We start from the raw sequence: 21,475 nt of genomic DNA on the forward strand, positions 1-21,475 counted from the left end.
AATAACAGAGCCCAGTGATGCAGAAGGCAAGGTCAGTTGGCAAAAATCCTGATGATCCTCCTAGTATCACAACAGTAACAAGCATGCAAGAAACAGAAGTTGAATACAGAGAAAAAGAACATTCCCAGTAGCAACACAAACTATTAGGTTGGTGCAAAAGTGATTGCAGTCTTTGCCATTATTTTTACATTTAATAGAATAAAGTGTAGGATAATAACTTCATAATCTAGGCATGAGGAAAGACTTCCTAAGCACAATTTCAAATGCACACAATATAACAACAAATACAAAGAAACATGTCTCAGGATTCCTTTACACCCCAAAACTACTGAGTACTCTAAAGGGCTTTTGTTTATGTGGTTTAGAACTATAATTTTTTACCATATTGGAAATGAAAATTGAAAATCATTTAACATATTAGTTATTAGTACACTTAAAAGAGCAATAATGAACCTATTGCATGCTAATATTGACCAAGCAGGAGTATCACTATCTTGGACAAGCCCCTCATTCTAAAATTCACCTCAATCCAAAGAGTGTCACCACCTAAATCCAAAGAGTGTCAGGCTAATGGCTAAGGTCAGCACGGCCATAAACCACAGATATCTCTAGCCAGAAATATTCCAGAGTTCATGCTGTGTCACTGTCAGCTGGATCCTGTACACCCAGTTGGCCCAACACCAGGTTTTTGTTGGCTGCCCAGGCACGGAAGACACACCCCCCAGGCTGTAGGGATTGGCTCGTCGAGCCCAGCCCAGCCTAACCCAGCCTCCCACAACCTTCCTTAAATTGCAGAGCGAGAGAGGAGGGTGTGTGCGACTAGCTGCTCCTGACAGAAGGTGCCAGGCTGGGGGTGGCCGGGTCCTGGTCTGGGATGGGAGAGGTACTGCCTAAGGCTGGGGTGGGTCCAGGCTACTGACCCGGGAGACTGGTGATTTCCTGGTAACCAGACCCCTGGCAACCTCCCAGTGATTCAGGCTGGGCCTTTCGGGATTCTAATCAGCCTCAATCTCTCCCTTTCTGTGTAACTGGAGGTCACTTGGCTGCTGGTTTCCGTTGGGTGTTTCTGGACTTTAGATCTCAGCTTTTGTTTACTCATGTCAGAGCCTTCCCTGATCTGCCTCCAGCACTGCCCTTCCTTGCCCCTCTCCACTGTCCCTGGAGCTTCCTGGGCCCTTCCCTGGGCCTCAGTGTCTCACCCTCCATCCCGTCTCCCCTTCAGGATGCTACAGTTGAGCCTGTCCTGGCTGGGCCTCGGGCCCGTGGCAGCATCTCCGTGGCTGCTCCTGCTGCTGGTCGGGGGCTCCTGGCTCCTGGCCCGTGTCCTGGCCTGGACCTACACCTTCTATGACAACTGCCGCCACCTCCAGTGTTTTCCGCAACCCCCGAAACAGAACTGGTTTTGGGGACACCAGGGCCTGGTGAGTTTGGTAGCAGGACAGGTCTGGGATCTCAGAACGGATGGAGTTCCCAAGGGGCAGGAATGTGGCTCAGGGAGCTGGGTTTTGAGGGTGGCTGGGGTGTGGGAACACAGAGAAGAGAGGGAGGCAGCTCGCTCATTCCTCTCCTCACTCACTCATTCCTCTCCTCACTCGCTCACTCCTCTCCTCACTCACTCATTCCTCTCCTCACTCGCTCATTCCTGTCCTCACTCGCTCATTCCTCTCCTCACTCGCTCATTCCTGTCCTCACTCGCTCATTCCTCTCCTCACTCGCTCATTCCTCTCCTCACTCGCTCATTCCTGTCCTCACTCGCTCATTCCTGTCCTCACTCGCTCATTCCTGTCCTCACTCGCTCATTCCTCTCCTCACTCGCTCATTCCTGTCCTCACTCGCTCACTCGCTCATTCCTCTCCTCACTCGCTCATTCCTCTCCTCACTCGCTCATTCCTCTCCTCACTCACTCATTCCTCTGCTCACTCACTCATTCCTCTCCTCACTCGCTCATTCCTCCTCACTCCTTGCTCATTCCTCTCCTCACTCGCCCATTCCTCTCCTCATTCACTCACTCCTCTCCTCACTCACTCCTGTCCTCACTCACTCCTCTCCTCACTCACTCCTCCTCACTCACTCCTCTCCTCACTCACTCCTCTGCTCACTCATCATTTCTCTCATCACTCGCTCATTTCTCCTCACTCGCTCATTCCTCCTCACTTGCCCATTCCTGTCCTCACTCGCTCACTCCTCTCCTCACTCATCACTCCTCTCTTCACTCATCACTCCTCTCCTCACTCGCTCACTCCTCTCCTCACTCACTCACTCCTCTCCTCACTCACTCATTCCTCTCCTCACTTCACTCGCTCACTCCTCTCATCACTCACTCATTCCTCCTCACTCGCTCATTCCTCCTCACTCGCCCATTCCTGTCCTCACTCGCCCACTCCTCTCTTCACTCACTCACTCCTCTCCTCACTCACTCATTCCTCTGCTGTGCCATCCCAAGTCTTTTCTCTCCTCACTTTCCTCCCACTCCAGCCTGCTTGGATCTTTTTCCTGCCTGTCTTCCCTGTGTTACTGCACCTCTCAGGGGCTCCTGTGGGCGTGGTATGGGTGCGCAGAGCAAAGATCTCCAGCCTTCTGTACTGCTGGACTTGAGGCCTCCTGAGCCCACTGTCCAGGGGCTGCTCCCTGCCTGGCCCATTTGCTTGTGTCTGTCCATCTCTGGGCTGCTGCTTTCCCACAGGAATTAGCTCTGAGCCCCTTTCCCTATGCAGCGGGGCCAGAAGAGAAGTGTGGGCAGTCTCCCGCTGCCTCTTTCCTGGAGATGCCTTCCTCCTATCTTGCTCTTCCTCACTAACATGTCCCAGTCAGCCTTGTTGCCTGCCTGAATAAAAGCTGGTCACTCCCTTCTCTTTTCAGAAGCTGCCCTTGACTCTGCAGACCTTGGCCTCTGACTTAGACCTGCTCTTCCAGTTGGGGGACATGGCCTTTGTCTGCTCACTTGTAAATGGCATGATTGATGGGCATGTCCACGGGCGCAGTGGAGGGTGCACAGGACGCACTAGCACAGAGCCTGGCCTGCGGGAGGGGCTGACTGTGGACAGTTAGAGGCACTCCTGTGCCCCTGGGGGCTGCTGAGAACGGAAGGTCCCCAGTGTGGAAGCAACAGCAGCCCATGCAGACCAGCTGGGATGTGAGAGGGATATGGGAACCAGCCACAGGGACACGTCCTGAGGCCACACTGCTGTCTACAAACCTCCTTCCGTGGGGACTTTTCCATGTGGCCGTCCCCAGGTTGAAATCATTTCTAAGATGAGAAAACACATCCTCTTGAGCAGACAGCTTGCCTTCTCCCTCTGCCTTGGTATTTACTCTTGGATCTTTATATTTATTTATTTATTTATTGAGGCAGAGTCTCGCCCTGTTGCCGAGGCTAGAGTGCAGTGGTGCGATCTCAGCTCCCTGCAACCTCAGCTGCCTGCAACCTCTGCCTCCCAGGTTCAAGTGATTCTCCTGCCTCAGCCTCCTGAGTAGCTACGATGACAGGTGCCCACCACCACGGTCTGCTAATTTTTGTATTTTTAGTAGAGACGGGGTTTCACCATGTTGGCCAGGCTAGTCTCAAATTCCTGATCTCAGGTGATCCGTCCACCATGGCCTCCCAAAGGGCTGGGATTACAGGTGTGAGCCACCATGCCCGGCCATTATCTTTGGATCTTGGGGACAGCCCCAAGAGAGAAGGAGCAGGGGTCAGCAGAGATTCTCTGCAGCCGTTCAGAATCCAGACACGCTGCTCAGGACAGAGGCTGCACCACATCTGGAGGCTGCGGGGGGAACTTGCTGTGGCTCCCGGTGGGGAGTTGCATTACTCAGGGTTCTCTTTAGAAACTGAATTGACAGGATATCTTCCCTCTTATATCTTATGCATGTATGAGACAGAGAGAGAGAGAGAGAGAGAGAGAGAGAGAGAGTTTATTATAGGAATTGGAAAATGTGATGATGGAGGCCAAGAAGTCCCATGATATAGCATCTGCAAGCCAGAATCCAGGGACACTGGTGGTGTAAATTCAGTGGGAGTCCCAAAAGACCTGAGAACCTGGAGTTCTCATGTCCAAGGACAAGAGTGGATGGATGAGCCAGCTCCAGAAGAGAGCTCACATCCACCCTTTCCTCTGCCTCTTTGTTCTATCCGCACCATCAAAGGGTTGGATGAAACCCACCCCCTTTGGGGAGGCGGATCATCCTTCCTCAGTTTACCTATTCAAATGCGAATCTCTTCTGGAAATACACCGATGGACACATCCAGAAATAATGTTTTATCAGCATATGTTATCTGGGCATCTCTTGGCTCAGTCACATGGAATTCGTGGTTAATTCAGGACACCTAGAATTAACCGTCACAAGGGCTGATGGCGTCTGCCTTGCTTTCAGGTCACTCCCACGGAAGAGGGCATGAAGAAGGTCACCCAGCTGGTGGCCACCTATCCCCAGGGTTTTAAGTTTTGGATGGGTCCTACCTTTCCCCTCCTCACTTTATGCCACCCTGACACCATCCGGCCTATCACCAGTGCCTCAGGTACCCAAGCAGAGCTTGTGTTGGGGCAGGGGGAGCTGGGAAACATCAAAGGCCTTCTAGCCTCTCCCCTCCTCAAGCTTCTATGTGGCCCCTGCAGGACCCAGCGCCCTCCTCCTGCTTCTCTCTCAGCCATGTTCCTCTTTCCTTCATGTATTCACCAACCCCCATCTCAGCACCTCCTCCCTCCACTGCCATCTGTCTCTGCTTTTGTGTTCTGGGCACCACTGTGGCCCCAAGAAGCCTCAATTTAAGGCCCTATCCTCAAGGAAGCCCCATGCTTGAGGAAATGGATCTGGACAGAGACAGCTCAAACTTCGTGGAGTCAGGAATTGGCAAGAAGGAGATGGGTGTGAAACCGGGAGAATAAGATCTTTCCTGGGGGCAGGTTGGAAGGCTTCCTGGAGGAGGGGTTGCTGGAAAAATGAGTAAAAAGATGTTAAAGCAAGGGGGGGTGATGCAGTGGACATCATTAGTATCCAGGTCCCCCTGCCAGGCCTGGCATCAACCTTGTCTGTCCCTAAGTCTACAGCACTAGGGGGATTTGAGGCTGGTGGAGAATCTGGGCTGCTATTTATGTGATGCTCACCTCTGGTGAGTTTATTCCTTCTACCTAATCCTGTCACTCATCCACCCTATTCATGACTCTCCTGCTCCAGGCCCCAAGAATCTCCAGTAGGAGATCCCATTCCAGTCTGGGGCCCTTTCTTTCCCTCTGCTCATCCTATCCTTGAACAGGCCAAGCCAAGCAGGGGCAGGGGCAGCATCCCACAGAAACTATGGCTGTAACCTGAAGATGGTGAGTGACTCTGGGCAGGTCCTCAACTCTCTCTGACTGCTGAAGTCTCTTTTAGTTGCGAGTGATGGAAACTCAAGCCCATGTGGTCTAAGCAAATAAAGAGAATCAATGTGCTGTAAGTCCAGGAAGAGTGGTCTTCAGGCATAGTTGGATCCAGGTGTCAATTAATCCACATCACTGGGAATCAGTCTCCTCTCGGTTTTACCATTCTCTGTGTCAGTTTGCCTTTTCATATGGTGTCAATGATGAGTCTCAGAAGCCCAGTTCCAACCAGAAAGCCCACCTTTCTCCCAAGGGTCCCATAGATAGCCTGTGTTTTCTACATTATATTTGATTGTATCTGGTATATGCTTCCACCTGGGATCACACAGAGAAGTCATCATGTGTGGGGCTCAGCTGTGGCTGAGGACATTTGGGGCATGTCAGAGTCTTTTTGGTTCTTGTCTGAGATGTAGTGTGAGGTTGTCTTTTTATCCTGCTTCACATGTCTTGGCCATGTTTGGTGCTTGTCCAAGGTGTAGGACCCAGGGTCTCTTTGAGAACTGTGTGAGGTATTATTTGAGTCTTAGTCGAGTTAGGTCTTAGGGTAGATTTGAATTATGCCTGAAGAATAGGCTTGGTTACGCCTGGGCCATGTTTAAGACATTATTGGCATCATATTTAAATGTCATCTGAACCCGTCATTGTAGTACACAGAGGTCATGTTACACCATCTCAGGCTCATGGGAGAGCATGTTGTGTGATTTAGGGTTTGTCACGTGTGTTTTGGCCATGTCAGGAAATGTTAACACATGTCAGGGCAATGTCCCAGGTCCCAGATCCATGTCAGAAGATAGCAGAGAGTGCTGGGGACATACAAGGTGTCCTAGATCCCTGTAAAGGCATTCTGTAGAGTGTTGAGCTATGCTCAGGTGTTGCAGAACATATTGGACCATGTAGGAGATATGTCATTGTGTGCTGGAGCATACTGTTTTATTGCTGTGCTACTGCAGCCTGGTCTGGTCTCTCCTTCCTCCACCATCCTCCCTTCTTCCTCTATCCTTGACCTTTTTCCTGCTATGCTGGGTGGGAAAAGTGAAAAGTGCACACCCCTGACTGGGAGCATTCCTCCATACTCAAAGTCCTTCTCTTACCCCATGGCCCCTGATGGTCCTCAATGATGTCAGCTGCTGTTGCACCCAAGGATATGATTTTCTATGGCTTCCTGAAGCCCTGGTTGGGTGAGTAATTGAGGTGAATTGGGGTTGGGGATGTCATTTAGGGATAAGGGAGGGTGCTGCCCTTGACCACTGTTCTTGATTGCCCTGCTAGGGGATGGGCTCCTGCTGAGTGGTGGTGACAAGTGGAGCCGCCACCGTCGCATGCTGACTCCTGCCTTCCATTTCAACATCCTGAAGCCTTATATGAAGATTTTCAACAAGAGTGTGAACATCATGCATGTGAGTCCCTTGAACTATGAGTTCCAGTGGAGCCTCGGGGTGGAAGGACCACAGGCATATCTGGTCTGCAATTTTAGTTGTGCTTTGGGGCCAATGCTCTTCCTCTCTGAGCCTTGGTTTCCCTATCTGTAAAATGGGAATATTAATCTCTACTTAAATGGTGGTAACATGATGTAGTGGATTCATGTCCCCGGCACATAGTAGCTCTCAGAAGGTGTGAGATTCCATGTTTCTCTCACAGAAACCCTTCAAACTCAAGAGAGTAAAGATGAAGATTGCATAATAGCAATTGCTGAGTACAAACTGCCTCAAAACTCACTGGTTCAGAGCAATAAGGGTTTATGATACCTAACAAATGTGTGAGACAGTTGGCTGTTTCTTCTGCATGTGGGTGGGATCACTCTTGGTACATGTGCAGCCGTGGGTCAGATGAACAGTTTTGCTGATCCTGGCTCAGTTTATTCACATGTTTGTTTGGGGCTTCACCAACTTCAGGTTGATCTAGGATGGCCTCAGCTGTGACACCTGGACTTTTCCCCATGTGTTTCTCTGCCTCCAGTATGCACCCTGCTGTTCACATGGCATAGACTGGGTTCTGAGAGACTACGAGGAGACTGCAATGTCTCTGGATTTTCTCTCTGCAATGTTTCAAAGTTCAACCAGGCTTAGGTCAGCACAGACTCAAAGTGGCATAAAAGAGGCTCCATTTCTTAATAGAAGTTGCTGGAAAATCATAGTGCAAAGTGTATGAATTCAGGGAGAAGTGAAGAATTGGCAGTTGGGATTTTGCGAAGTGCTTAGGATGGTTTTCTTACTTGCAAGCTGATAAGCTAGCTTTGTTAATACTTCAGTGATTCTGCAAGGAGATACGAGAGTCCTGGGTCAGAGACAAATGACTATTTATTACTTATGGCATAGCAAGCAGTATGTTCTTGGTTTGCATCATTTCTCCAAACCACCCAAATCCCACGGGGTGCCACAGAGAGGTTTCAATAGTTGCCTGCTCATGCAGTACATTGCATGGAAGGAAACAAGCACTAGACTTAGGGAATCTGCTTTTTTTTTTTTTTTTTTTTTTGAGATGGACTCTCTTGCCCAGGCTGGAGTGCAGTGGCGTGATCTCTGCTCACTGCAAACTCTGCCTCCCGGGTTCACACCGTTCTCCTGCCTCAGCCTCCCGAGTAGTTGGAACTCCAGGCACCTGCCACCATGTCCAGCTAATTTTTTGTGTTTTTAGTACAGATGGGGTTTCACCATGTTAGTCAGGATGGTCTCGATCTCCTGACCTCGTGATCCGCCTGGCTCAGCCTCCTAAAGTGCTGGAATTTCAGGCGTGAACCACCGTGCCTGGCCGGGAATCTGCTTTTTTAGCAAGCAGAAGCAAGCCTGATATTGGTCCAGGGGCAGTCATTGCCTTATCTCTCAATGTTGTTCCCTGCAAACACAAGCCTGAGAAATGGCCCAAGCAAGAACAACACGGTATACACACACACACACACACACACACACACACACACACACACACACACACACACACACACTTGCTTTAAGTTCTGGGATACATGTGCAGAATGTGCAGGTTTGTTACATAGGTATATATGTGCCATAGGTATACATGCACCCACCAAACCGTAATCCAGGTTTTAAGCCCCACATGCACTAGGTATTTGTCTTTATGCTCTCCCTCCCTTTGTCCCCAACCCCCTGATAGGCCCCAGTGTGTAATATTCCCCTACCACAACAGGGATATTTTTGAAATGAATTTACAGCAATGGAGATGAGTAAAACCAACATTTACCGAGCACTCACCATATCTTAGAAACAGTACCATTTGCCAACTCCATGATATATATTTTGTAATCTAATTTTAATAACCCTGTGAGGTTTTGGTTGGTTTTGCCCTATTTCGGACTATGAAACTGAGGTCCAGAGAGATTAGGGAGCTTGCCAAAGTTCAACCAGATAGTAAGTGAGCTAGGAGTGCTGAGGTAGTGATTCTATCCTGGTTTATCTGGCCCCAAAGCATGTTGTCCTAACTGTTACCGAAGATTTGATAGATGGGACCTACAGGAGTGCAGGAGGTTGACCAAGAGCACACAGACCATAGGAGGCTGAGCTGGGACTTGAACCCAGGTCTCTCGACTTCCAGCCATGAGTCTTTATCTCCTAGTAGTAATAGTTTCTGGTCCTATCCAAGGCTGGTCCTTCCTAGGGATGGGTGCCTGGGGCAGAGGACCAGGAGGATAATTGCGGGGGTCCATCTTGGTGTTTGGGTCTGGGAAGGTGCTCACAGGAGGCAGTTCCCAGCTTCAACTCTGTTTTTTCTCTGGCTAGGACAAGTGGCAGCGCCTGGCCTCAGAGGGCAGCGCCAGACTGGACATGTTTGAGCACCTCAGCCTTATGACCTTGGACAGTCTGCAGAAATGCGTCTTCAACTTTGAAAGCAATTGTCAGGAGTGAGTCCTTTCCTATGGCCTGAGAACTTGGGCCACGAACCCAAGGGAGTAGGTTGGAAAAGGATGACTGACTGGGGTAACCAGAAGTGTCTTTCTGAAGGCACTTTCTGTGTGTCATAGCTGGGCTTTGAAGGATGGGGAAGGGAAGAGAGAAAGTACGGTCCTTTCAAGTAGGTAGAAATATTTGAGTATAGGCAAGAAGACTAGGATGAGGCAAGCGTGTGCAGCGGACAGTAGAGATGAGTTTGTGGAAGTAGATAGGGGCTAGATACCAGGACACTGAAAATCAGGAAAAATGGCATGAACTTTATCAGGTGGTTCCCAGGAATCTTTTCAAGGGGGTTGGACCGATGACAGGTGCAGTCACAGATGAGCTTTGTGGAGGTCTGCCTGTCATGTAGACACTACACAGAGCTGACATTGGATGCAAGTCGGTGATGGTGGGGGCTGGGCCAGAAAGAGCTGGAAGACAGTGAGGTCTTGTGAGTTTTGTGAACAGTTTTTGGAAGGGAAAGAGTCTAGGCTGGATACTGGGTGGCAGAGACAGGAGAGAAGCATGGTGTCCAAGCTATGCTCTGGGTACCTAGGTGCATGGAGGCAGCTCTCAGAGATAGGATGCCTGGAGAGAAGGGAGTTTGGGGAGTCAAGTCTCCTGGCTGTTTCCGGATACTCAATTTCCTGATGGGCAGTAACTTCTAGCTGCTGGTGAGAGGTGCTCCTGGGACTTTGCATATGTTAAGTTGTTACCTCCCTCATGCAGGAAGCCCAGTGAATATATTGCCGCCATCTTGGAGCTCAGTGCACTTATAGAAAAAAGAAACCAGCATGTTCTCGTGTACCCAGACTTCCTGTATCATCTCACTCCTGATGGGCAGCGCTTCCGCAGGGCCTGCCGCCTGGTGCACGACTTCACAGATGCCGTCATCCAGGAGCGGCGCCGAACCCTCCGCACTCAGGGTATTGATAATTTCCTCAAGAACAAGGCAAAGTCCAAGACTTTGGACTTCATTGATGTGCTTCTGCTGAGCAAGGTGGGCTTCTCTGGGATGTGAATTCAAGTCACAGAGTGGAGATTTATGCCAATGTCAAATGAAAGAACTTGGACTTGATCCAGAGGGCAGTGGGAGCCATGGAACATGCTTGAAAAGAACAGGTCAGAGATAGGTTTGAGAGATGACTCTGTGGAATTCAGCTGGCAGGGGACCGCTCAGTTTGAAATAGTGAGGAGCCTGAGATTTTACTTACATGTTAGTAAGTCAGTCTGACACATTTTAATGCATATCTATGTGTCTATGTCTATATCTATGATGACAGATGCACCAAACCCCTGGATCACAGCAGCCTGTTTTAATCATTCGCAGCAATAGCAGCCACCAGAGTAGGATTGTAGAGCTGACCCTCCATTCCCATATTCCTCCTAGGGTAGCACAATGTTTTTACCTGTAAATACACCAGAATGCACTGCAGAGAGGGGGCCCCACATTATACATTATACATCTTGGAACTTATATAGGATAGCTAGCACATCTGCCCCTTCTTCCTTCCAGGGTGAGTGTGAGAATGGCAGAGAGAGAGAGAGAGAGAGAGAGAGAGAGAGAGAGAGAGGGGAAGAAAAGAGAAGAGAAGAGAAGAGAAGAGAAGAGAAGAGAAGAGAAGAGAAGAGAAGAGAAGAGAAGAGTGTTTCTTTTGTTCTGGAATAAAAACTACTACTTTCCAGGGAGATTGCCATCCCTGTAGGTTTATAGGTTTATAACCCAGATGACTTCTGGAAAGATAGGAAGGATTCTCTGAGTTTATCACTCTAGAATGTGAGCAAATATCTATACAGCAATACTTAATTCCTTCCTTCCTTCCTTCCTTCCTTCCTTCCTTCCTTCCTTCCTTCCTTCCTTTCTTTCTTTTTTCTTTCTTTTTTCCTTTCTTTCCTGTCTTTCTTCCTTTCTTCCTTTCTTTCTTTTTTTGAGATGGCGTTTTGCTGTTGTTGCCCAGGCTGGAGTGCAATGGTGCGATCTCTGCTCACTGCAACCTCTGCCTCCTGGGTTCAAGCGATTCTCCTGCCTCAGCCTCCCAAGTAGCAGGGATTACAGGCATGCACCACCACGCCAAGCTTTTTTTTTTTTTTTTTTTTTTTATGGTAGAGACAGGGTTTCTCCATGTTGGTCAGGCTGATCGCGAACTCCCGACCTCAGGTGATCCACCTACCTTGGCCTTCCAAAGTGTTGGGATTACAGGTGTGAGCCACTGCATCTGGACAATACTTAATTTCTAACCTCCAAGCCAAATTGCCATTGAAATATGCTGTAACCCAGGTTGCCAGTAATACTTTACTCCAAAAGTCCTCATTATTCAGAGACAAGATAATATTCATAGGTCATTGACTCTTCCCAGCAGGGCCAAATAGGAGGCAAAGAAGGCAGCGGGAAAGCCCGTGGTTGGTGGGCTCTGATGGTGGTTACCAAGAGACATCTAGGAGTGCACGATGGGCTTGGCTTTCTGGAAGGAGGATGGATCTTCAGAAATTGTTTTAGGTTTGACTCAAGAGCCCCCAGAGCTGGTGTGATTTGGGCAGGGGTATTGTCTTGCCTTCTTTCCAGGATGAAGATGGGAAGGAGTTGTCTGATGAGGACATAAGAGCAGAAGCTGACACCTTCATGTTTGGGGGTGAGGGTCTCAGTGTGGGACTACAGTGGGGACAGGGGCCTCTCCATCCCAGGGACATGGTGGGTGGACCCTGGATCACTCCATTCTGCCCATCCTCCCGCTCCCTACGTTCTCCCGAGAGCCTCAGTGTATGGGTGCTGTCCACCCTCTGGTGCTGAAGCAGCCCAGAAATCCCGTTTTGCTTGGCTGCCCCTCAGGCCATGACACCACAGCCAGTGGTCTCTCCTGGGTCCTATACCACCTCGCACAGCACCCAGAATACCAGGAACGCTGCCGGCAAGAAGCGCGAGAGCTTCTGAAGGACTGTGAGCCTGTTGAGATTGAATGGTGAGTGCAGGTGCTGGCCTATTCTTGATCTTTTCTCATTGGTTCTGCTCCTCAGGTCGGTGGGGAGAGGGAGTTGCTTTCTGTCACTTCTTCCATTATCTCTTAGTGGGAATCGGCGCAAATCTCAGAGGCAGGGCTTAATACCCAGCCAGGCCAGCAGGGGATGGTTTGCAGGCTTTTGGGACCCAGGCTGCTGGGAGAATTGGTGACAGTACGTAAAGGCAGATGATGCCACTTAGCATGTATTCAACAAATGAATTTCTCCGCCACCTCCTCTTTTCACTGAATTATCATATTTTTTCAAATATCTTCACTTTCTGAATGTTTGCTCTTCCGTACCCTATTTCAATCCTGTTGTGCCGTCCAAGGATTTCTAAGGGAGACCTGAGGGTAGAAGTCATTCATTCCTGTCCAGAACACCTGCATCGTTCATGTATCCAGTCTTCATTCAGCAAACGCTCCCACACTGCATTCCCATTCCCAGTTTTGTTTCTAGCACCTTTCAGTACTCTGGAGACCTTGAAAGGATCCAACCCTGTGATCTGTTTTCCCAGTGCTCCCAGCCTGGTGGGGGAACAGCCCCAGGACAGGAAACTCCCAGCACAGATGGGCAGGGATGAGGTTGAGAGCAAGAGAAGCATGACTGGCGGTACAGAAAGTGTCTCAACCAGGCACAGTGGCTGAACCTGTAATCCCAGCCACTCAGGAGGCTGAGGTGGGAGGATCACTTGAGGTCAGTACTTCAAGATGAGCCTGGACCATATAGCGAGAATCTTTCTCTAAAAAATATGAAGACATGAAAATAAAAGTGAGGTGTCTTGGTTGAGACCCTTAATAATGATCAGTTGATATTTGGATGCAGCAGTGCCCTAGGTCAAGAAGGCAGCCTGGGCCAAGGTCGAGGGAGGAGAGAGGGAGGGAGGCAGTAGTGCCCTAGGTCAAGAAGAGAGCCTGAGCCACGGTCGAGGGAAGAGAGAGGGAGGGAAGGAGAGCAGGAGAGAGAGAAAAAGAGAAAGAGAGAGAGAGAGAGAGAGAGAGACCAAGAGAAAGAGGGAGAGAAGGGAAAGAAGAGAAAGAAAAGAGGGAAAAAGAGAAGTGGCTTGTGTGCAGGGGGAGGGAGAAGGTCATAAAGAGAGAATGGAGACAGAAGGAAAGTGAGAGAGAAAGAGAGGGAAGACAGAAAGAAACAGAGAGATAGATAGAGAGGGAGAAACTGAGTCATGATGAGATGATGAACCTGGAGATGGGAGCAGAGCCTGGGTGTGGAATACATGTGAAAAATGTGAAGAACTTCAATTTTAACTCAAGGTCCATGGGAAGGGACAGGTAGTAGAACAATCTTTTTAGGGCTAGTGTAGAGGGCATACTGGAGAGGACCAGTTGTAGAATGAAGTCCCAGGGAGGACATTCTGAGGTCGGAACCAGGCCAGGAGCTGGGGATGGAGAGGAGACATTGAACTGGACAGGCCGTTTGAAGGGAGCGTCCTCACCTCCAAGCCTTTACTCAGCACAGCAGTCCTGTGAGGTGGAGAAACATTTTTATGCTTTTAAAACCAAGATTTCAAGCAAAATTACACATTGTTAAAAAAAAGTGTCCAAAAATTTTGATGAAAAATGAACTACCTTCTTAAGCCTACCCTGGCAGTTTCCATCATCAATGGTTTTCTCTGTGTCCTTCTAGAAAATGGCTATTCTGATGCCCACTGTATATGAACACACATTCTCTTTTTCTATATGTGTAGGAGTACATAAAATAGACACAGGTCTGCACACAATGTATCTTTAAGATCTTCTGTTTTTCTCAAAATATGAGTTTTGGAAAATGAGTTTGTTTTTCAATTTGTCTTTATTTTTAATTGACAAATTTTGATTATATATATTTATGGGGCACACTGTGATGTTATGATGTACACAATGCAGAATGATTAAATCAACTTAATGGTCATATCCATTACCTCATATACTTATTATTTTAGCAGTGAGAACATTAGAAATTTTCTCTTTTGGCCATTTTGAAAAACATATTGTATTATTATTAACTGTAGTCACCATGCATATAATAGATCTGAAAACTTATTCGTCCTGTCTAATGGAAACTTGTACCCTTTGACCAACATCTTCCTGTTCTTTCTTCCTCTCTCCTCTGGCAACCACCATTTTCTTCTCTGTTTATATGATTTCTATGTTACCTATTTTAGCTCTCACAGATAATTGAGATCATTTGCTATTTGTCTTCTTGTGCCTGGCTTATTTCACTTAGCATAATGTCCTCCAGAATCCTCCATGTTGTCACCAACGAAAGGATTCTTTTCTTTTTAAAGGCTGAATACCATTCTACTTTGCATTTATACATGGAAAATGAGCGTTGACTTACAAAAACAATGATGAGAACAGATTCTTCTTAGACTCAATGAGACATTACAGATAAGACAGGGTTTATCCTTGACGTTCATGCCACCCCACCTAATATCCTTCCTTTCCCTAAAGGGGTCTCTTGAGACATCAATTTGTCATCTAACTGTCTGCTTTATCTATCTATCTATCTATCTATCTATCTATCTATCTATCTATCTATCTATCTATCTATCTATACATCTGTCTATATGTTCATCCATCCATCCATCCATCCATCCATCCATCCATCCATCCATCCATCCATTTATCCTATCTATTCATCCTTGCTGTCTATCTATCCATCCATCCATTGATCTATCTCTATCATGTATTTCCATATATATGTTATGTATTTTATTGATATAAATAGGAGTCAATTAAATATATACATATTGATATATTTTAATATATATTAAATTTATTAATATATTTATTTAATTTAATAATTAGGAGTCAATAAAATGTATATATTTCCATATACATAGAAATATATATTTCCATATATATACACTATGTATTTTGCCCTTTGCTGTTTACTTATATGCATTTTGTGGCTTGTTTTTCCTCTCAACAGTGTGTCTTACAGCTGTTTTTTTTAGTATGGCATAACATTCCATATTTTATTTGTTTCACATCTTTGTTGAAAGCGCTTGTGTGAATCTTTCCAATTATTGTAGATATGGCCAATTTGCCTTCCAGAATCTCTGTACTGGTTTACCTTCCAGCTTGCATTGTGTGACACAGCTCGTGACCTATTTCCTCCTTTTTTGTAGTTGCATTGTATACTAGTGTTCTGCTGTGTGGATGTTTATCTAAACATCTTCCCACCAATGTATATTTAGCTTGTTTCAGACTTTTGCTAAATTAAACCTGTTGCAGTCAGCATGTGTGTACAGTGACCATTGCTTATTTGTGTGAATATCTCTGCAGGACAAATTCCCAAAAGTGCAATTGCAGAATCAAAGACCATTTCATTCTACAATTTTAATAATGATAAAAAATCCATTCCTACTAACTGAGTATGATGGCACCAGCTTTCCCATAACTTCACCAAGAGTATTACATTATTATTAATTTTTTTTCAATTTTTAAGTTTCTGGCTACGCAGGTTGGTTACATAGGTAAATGTGTGCCATGGTGATTTGCTGCACCTATCAACCCATAACCTTGGTATTAAGCCCAGCATCCTTTAGCTTTTCTTCCTGATGCTATCCCTTCCCCAGCCCCTCCCCCTGACAGGCCCCAGTGTGTGTTGTTCCCCACCATCTGGCCATGCATTTTCCTTGTTCAGCTCCCACTTATAAGTGAGGACATGTGGTGTTTGGTTTTCTGTTCCTACATTAGTTTGCTGAGAATAATGGCTTCCAGCTCCATCCATGTTCCTGCAAAGGACGTGATCTTGTTCATTTTTACAGTTGCCTAGTATTCCATGGTGTATATGAACTGCATTTTCTTTATCTCAATTATCATTGATGGGCATTTGGGTTGATTCATGTCTTCACTATTCTGAATAGTGCTGCAGTGAACATATGCATGCATGTATCTTTATAACAGAATGATTTATATTTCTTTGGATATATACCCAGTAATGGGATTTCTGGGTCAAATGGTATTTCTGCCCCTAGATCTTTGAGGACTCACCACACTAAATTTTTGTCAGTCTGCCTATTTCTTCTTTTAGTGAACATTTCCTTAAATAAGAGTGGGATAGGACGTCTTTTGCCATTTCTTTTTTCTTTTTATGGAAGAAATCATCTTACATTGTTTGCTGTTTTCTTTTGGGTTATTTTCTCATATTTACTTATGAGAATATGTATTAAAGTTAATCTTTTTTTCTGTCACTTTTTGCCTTTTGACTTCTTGGGGACAGTTTTGGGTAGTTTATATGAAGCCAATTTTGTCCACATTTTCTTTTGTAACTGTACTATCCAGCCATTTCCCAGGGTTTTGTGGGGCTTCCTTTACCAGATGTGAAGTTTCACTTATTCATATATCTGTCTCTGAGCTCCCTATTCTGTTCTTTGGTCTGTTTTCCTGTTCTTGCAGCTTTGCCATGATACATTTATTACTGTACCTCAGTAATAGGTCTTAATATCTGGTAGAATGACTTTCTCTTCTGTTTTTATTTCAATAATTTTGGGGGGCGTGTACAGGTGGTTTTTGGTTACATGGATGAGTTCTTTAGTGGTGAGCTCTGAGATTCTAGTGCACCTGTCTCCTAAGCAGTGTACAGTGTACCCAATATGGAACCTTTTATCCCTTGCCTCCCTCCCAACCTCCCTCCCTGAGTCCCCAAAGTCCATCATGTCACTCTGCATCTTTTTGCATCCTCATAGCATAGCTTCCACTTGTAAGTGAGACTGTATGATATTTGTTTTTTCATTCCTGAGTTATTTCACTTAGAATAATGGTCTCCAGTTCCATTCAAGTTGTTGCAAAAGACATGGTTACATTCCTCTTTATGGTTGAGTGATGGTGTATATATGCCACAATTTCTTCATCCACTCGTTTGTCAGTGGGCACTTAGATTGGCTCCATATCCTTGCAATTGTGAATGGTGCTACTATAAGCATACATGCGTATGCGTCTTTTTCATATAATGCCTTCTTTTCCTTTGGGTAGATACCTAGTAGTGAGATTGTTGGATGGAGTGGTAGATCTACATTTAGTTCTCTAAGGAATCTCCTTACTGCTTTCCACAGATGTCGTACTAATTTACATTTGCACCAGCAATGTAAAAGTGTTCCCTTTTCACCACATCCACACCAACATCTATTGTTTTTTGACTTTTTAATTATGGTTATTCTTGCAGAAGTAGGGGGTATCTCATTGTGGTATTAATTTGTATTTCCCTGATGATTAGTGATGAGCATTTTTAAATATGTTTGTTCACTGTACATTTTCTTTTGAGAAATGCCTATTCATGTCTTTGCCTACTTTTTGATGGGGTTATTTGGTTTTTTGCTTGCTGATTTGTTTGAGTTCCTTGTAGATTGTTGATACTAGTCCCTTGTCAGATGCATAATTTGCAAATATTTTCTTCCACTATGTGGGTTGTCTGTTTACTCTGCTGATTGTTTCTTTTGTTGTGCAGAAGCTTTTTAGTTTAATTAGGACTGATTTCTTTATTTTTGTTTTTGTGGCATTTGCTTTTGAGGTCTTAGTCATGCATTCTTTGCCTAAGCCAACTTTCTCTTCTCTAATATTTTATTTTCAGATTGACTTAGCTGTTCATGATTTTTTCTTCCCAAAAAAGTTTAGAGTAAGTTCATCAAGTTCCTAAAAATTAGATTATCATTTGCAATGAATATATTCTCTCGTTTGACTTGATATATCATATCAAGTAACTTCAGGTAACATCATAATATTGACACATGGTTTGTCATAGTAAAATGGTTATTAATGTATTCAAATAATATTTAAGCTTTTAATAGATATTAAAATACTTGCTTAGATATCATATGCAAGTTTTGCTAGATCAATCCTTACATATTTTGTTGCTATCGTGAAGTGTACCTTTTATTCAGATTGAGGGAAATGTATAAATTCATTTGAAATACAGAGACTTTATGTCTCTGGTTAAATTTTATTCAGATATTTTATATTATTATTAATAGCTTATCTTTTATCTTTTTCCAGCTGCTTGTTATTTCTACATGGGAAAACTAATAATTTGTACATTTAAATTTAGTTCCCAATGAACATAGTACATGATAAATGTGATATTTTGTATCAAGAGAAAAAAATATAGATCATTAGGTAAAAGCTCTTAGGACAACTGGGAAGTTTCCTGGAAAAAAATCAACTCAATCTGGTTGCCATGTCTTATAATAAGAAAATGTTCAGATTACTCAAGTATATAGTTTTTTTAAAGGCTGTTAAATGCTCTAGAAGAAACCATTGGAAAAGTATTTTATAGCTTCAGAGTAGAGATAACCCTATTTTGATACAAGTCCCAGGAGCTAGACAAGAAAACTGACATACTGTTAAATGAGAAAAGATATGGAATATGTGTATAGTATATGATGTACTCATGTTTTTAGGATGCCAAAAATTAGCTCTAGAAAGATACATAAAAATAATAATAACTTAGGCAACCTGTGAGGAGAAGAAGCAGATGACATTGGGCCATAGGGGTAGATGATGATTTATAGTTTTCAAATTTTGAACCACTTAAGTGTACAATGTATTAAAATTTTAAACAGCCACAGAAAAAGAAGAAAGATTAAGCAAAGAATTCAGCTCTCTTACTGGATCTTAAATGTTTGTAAATGCTTTCCAGTGAAGTGTTCTGTTTTTCTAAGTATAAAATCACCATCTGCCAAAATGATACATTTACTGCCACATTTCAAATTGCAATCCTCTCTCTTTTTTTTTTTCCTTGTCTAATTGCATTTGCTACTATCTCTAGTACAATGATGAATAAGACCAAAACACTGGATCTGGGTATTTTGTTTCTTATTCACTTGCATTTTGTGTTTGCTTTCTTGCCATAAAGGATATTTACTTTTATGCAAATATGTTAACTTTTTTTTTTTTTTTTGAGATGGAGTCTCGCTCTGTCGCCCAGGCTGGAGTGCAGTGGTATGATCTCAGCTCACTGTAAGCTCTGCCTCCCGGGTTCACACCGTTCTCCTGCCTCAGCCTCCCGAGTAGCTGGGACTATAGGCACCCGCCACCATGCCCGGCTAATTTTTTGTATTTTTAGTAGAGATGGGATTTCACCATGTTAGCCAGGATGGTCTCGATCTCCTGACCTCATGATCCACCCACCTCGGCCTCCCAAAGTGCTGGGATTACAGGCGTGAGCCACTGCGCCCGGCCCAAACTTTTTTTTTTTATAGCTGGCTTCAGGGTGTTGCGTTTTCCTCAGAATAATCTTCAAGAAATCGGCACCATTTTTTTCCGGTACTTTTCTAATTCTCTGCTTTTCTAATTTTGCTCTGCTTTTTAAATTATCCAGTATTTCATTCGTGAGGAATTTATTTTGTGATAGGGATAAAAAGGTCTCGCTTAGAAACAGAGAAGCTGGAGAATTGTGTCTTTGCTCACTTGATAACCATTGGGGCTGGGGTGTTTTCTTAGGGATGACTTGGCCCAGCTGCCCTTCCTGACCATGTGCATTAAGGAGAGCCTGCGGCTGCATCCCCCAGTTCCTGCCGTCTCCCGATGCTGCACCCAAGACATTGTGCTCCCGGATGGCCGGATCATCCCCAAAGGTGCTCACAGCCTCATGGAGAAGAGCCTTCTGGGTAGGAAGAGAGGCCTTCAGGCAGGGGGGCCTTGTCCTGACTGCCCTCTTCTCTCACACAGGCGTTATCTGCATCATCAGTATTTTTGGGATCCATCACAACCCAACTGTGTGGCCAGACCCTGAGGTACTGCCTCCCTCACCCCACCCTTTTAGGGATCCGTTCCAAGGTTCCTAGAGGAGGTGACAGGGTTTTGACCAGGCAAATCCAACGTGACTTCCACTCAATGGAGACACATCTGCCAAAATGTTTCTCCAAGGCTGGTGGTCTTGGAGAAAACTGGGAGACCCCACCCAGCGGGGAGACCCCAACCAGCAAGCCTTCTTGGTCTCACCTGCAGGTCTACGACCCCTTCCGCTTCTACCAAGAGAACATCAAGGAGAGGTCACCTCTGGCTTTTATTCCCTTCTCGGCAGGGCCCAGGTAAGGATGGCCTGAGGCTGAGGCAGAGATGGCCTGATGAGGTGGAGATGGGTGCAGGGGTCACAAAAGGGGGAAGTTACAGACGGTCCCAGTTCCAGCTCTCCTTCCCTCTCTTCCTCAGGAGTTAATGGGCAACAGTTCACAGAATGGGGTTGGGTAGGTCCTAGAGGGGTCTGCAGTGTGCTCAGAGTCCCCTCCTTTATCTGCTGATCCGAAGTGGAGGTAGGAACCTGGGCCAGGTTTGGGGGATATGCAAGCACACATGGGAGTCCTGTGGACACTTAGTCCCTCTTTCTGCCCCTCAAGCCGATCTGGGTGTGATTCGGGGTCCCAGGCCAGGTTCTAAGCATGATGGGGCCGGGATGGGGGTCATGGGCACAGTCAGATTCCCTCACTTTCGCCCCCAGAAACTGCATTGGGCAGGTGTTCGCCATGGCTGAGATGAAGGTGGTCCTGGCACTCACGCTGCTGCGCTTCCGCATCCTGCCGACCCACCCTGAGCCCTGCAGGAAGCCGGAGCTGGTATTGCGTACAGAGGGTGGACTTTGGCTGCGGGTGGAGCCCCTGGGTGTGAACTCACAGTGACTGTCCTACCCACCCACCCACCTTTGTAGATTCCCAGGAATAAAACTATGCTGACACCTCTGCTTTAGCCTCATTGACAACCAGCAAGGGGCTCTTGGGGACTGGTGGGATCTAAGAAAGAGGAGTGAGTGGGTGGAGGCAGGGTGATGTCTCTAACTCAAAACCCTGACTGCCTCTCTAAGCACAGGGCACCTAGGCCCTTAGTGGGTTTTCCCAGAGCCCAAGTAAAAACTTTATCCTGTGGGAAGTAGGGAGCCCTGGGAGGTGTTTGAGCAGGAGAGGGAAGAGGATTAAGAATAGATTTAAGGAGCAAGACTGAGACTCTGATTCAGCGAGAAGCAACCTTAGAGGCAGATCACTTCATCTGTCCTGGGAATGTCCCCTCAAGACTGGAGTCCCCAGCTCAGAACAAAGGAAAAGGGGTGCAGCTTCCACCCTGGCAAGCTCTCAGAACTTTTTAGTTCCTTTTCCCACCAACATCCCACCTCTGTTTCTCCCTCTCCCAGTTGGTTCCCTCTGTGACTCTCTTCCCAAACCTTCAGAGGCATAGGATCTGGAGCCAGGCTGCTTGGGCTCAAGTCCTGGCTCTGCTGTGTGACTTAAGCAAGTTAATTCCTCTCTGTGCC

The 21,475-nt window shown here is 46.0% G+C and overlaps 2 protein-coding genes across 4 annotated transcripts in view; one reads left to right on the plus strand and one right to left on the minus strand.

Annotated features, from left to right (window-relative positions):
- RAB8A (RAB8A, member RAS oncogene family) overlaps nucleotides 1-21,475 on the minus strand; it is a 405,903-nt gene that overhangs the window by 135,264 nt on the left and 249,164 nt on the right. The gene's annotated exons all lie outside the window — the stretch shown is intronic.
- Nucleotides 772-20,905, plus strand: LOC126942243 (cytochrome P450 4F11). 3 transcript variants are annotated; one of them, XM_050769609.1, is made up of 13 exons: nucleotides 772-809; nucleotides 1,223-1,421; nucleotides 4,372-4,516; nucleotides 6,479-6,532; nucleotides 6,624-6,751; nucleotides 9,086-9,207; nucleotides 9,968-10,238; nucleotides 11,802-11,868; nucleotides 12,066-12,195; nucleotides 19,675-19,808; nucleotides 19,903-19,967; nucleotides 20,182-20,264; nucleotides 20,672-20,905. In XM_050769609.1, the coding sequence occupies exons 2-13, from the start codon at nucleotides 1,224-1,226 to the stop codon at nucleotides 20,847-20,849; spliced, it is 1,575 nt and encodes a 524-aa protein (XP_050625566.1). In that variant the 5' UTR covers nucleotides 772-809; nucleotide 1,223; the 3' UTR covers nucleotides 20,850-20,905. The 3 variants fall into 3 exon arrangements, with proteins under 3 accessions (XP_050625566.1, XP_050625565.1, XP_050625563.1); XM_050769608.1 differs by having other exon boundaries at nucleotides 790-839; XM_050769606.1 differs by having other exon boundaries at nucleotides 801-1,421.

This window comes from Macaca thibetana, chromosome 19 (assembly GCF_024542745.1).
Source record: "Macaca thibetana thibetana isolate TM-01 chromosome 19, ASM2454274v1, whole genome shotgun sequence".
Classification (NCBI taxonomy): Eukaryota; Metazoa; Chordata; class Mammalia; order Primates; family Cercopithecidae; genus Macaca; species Macaca thibetana.

Coding starts and splice junctions, on each gene's coding strand:
- LOC126942243 (XM_050769606.1), top strand. CDS start 1,098: ATGTCAGAGCCTTCCCTGATCTGCCTCCAGCACTGCCCTTCCTTGCCC. Junction 9,208..9,967: donor TTTGAAAGCAATTGTCAGGA/GTGAGTCCTTTC, acceptor TCCCTCATGCAG/GAAGCCCAGTGAATATATTG. Junction 11,869..12,065: donor TGACACCTTCATGTTTGGGG/GTGAGGGTCTCA, acceptor GCTGCCCCTCAG/GCCATGACACCACAGCCAGT.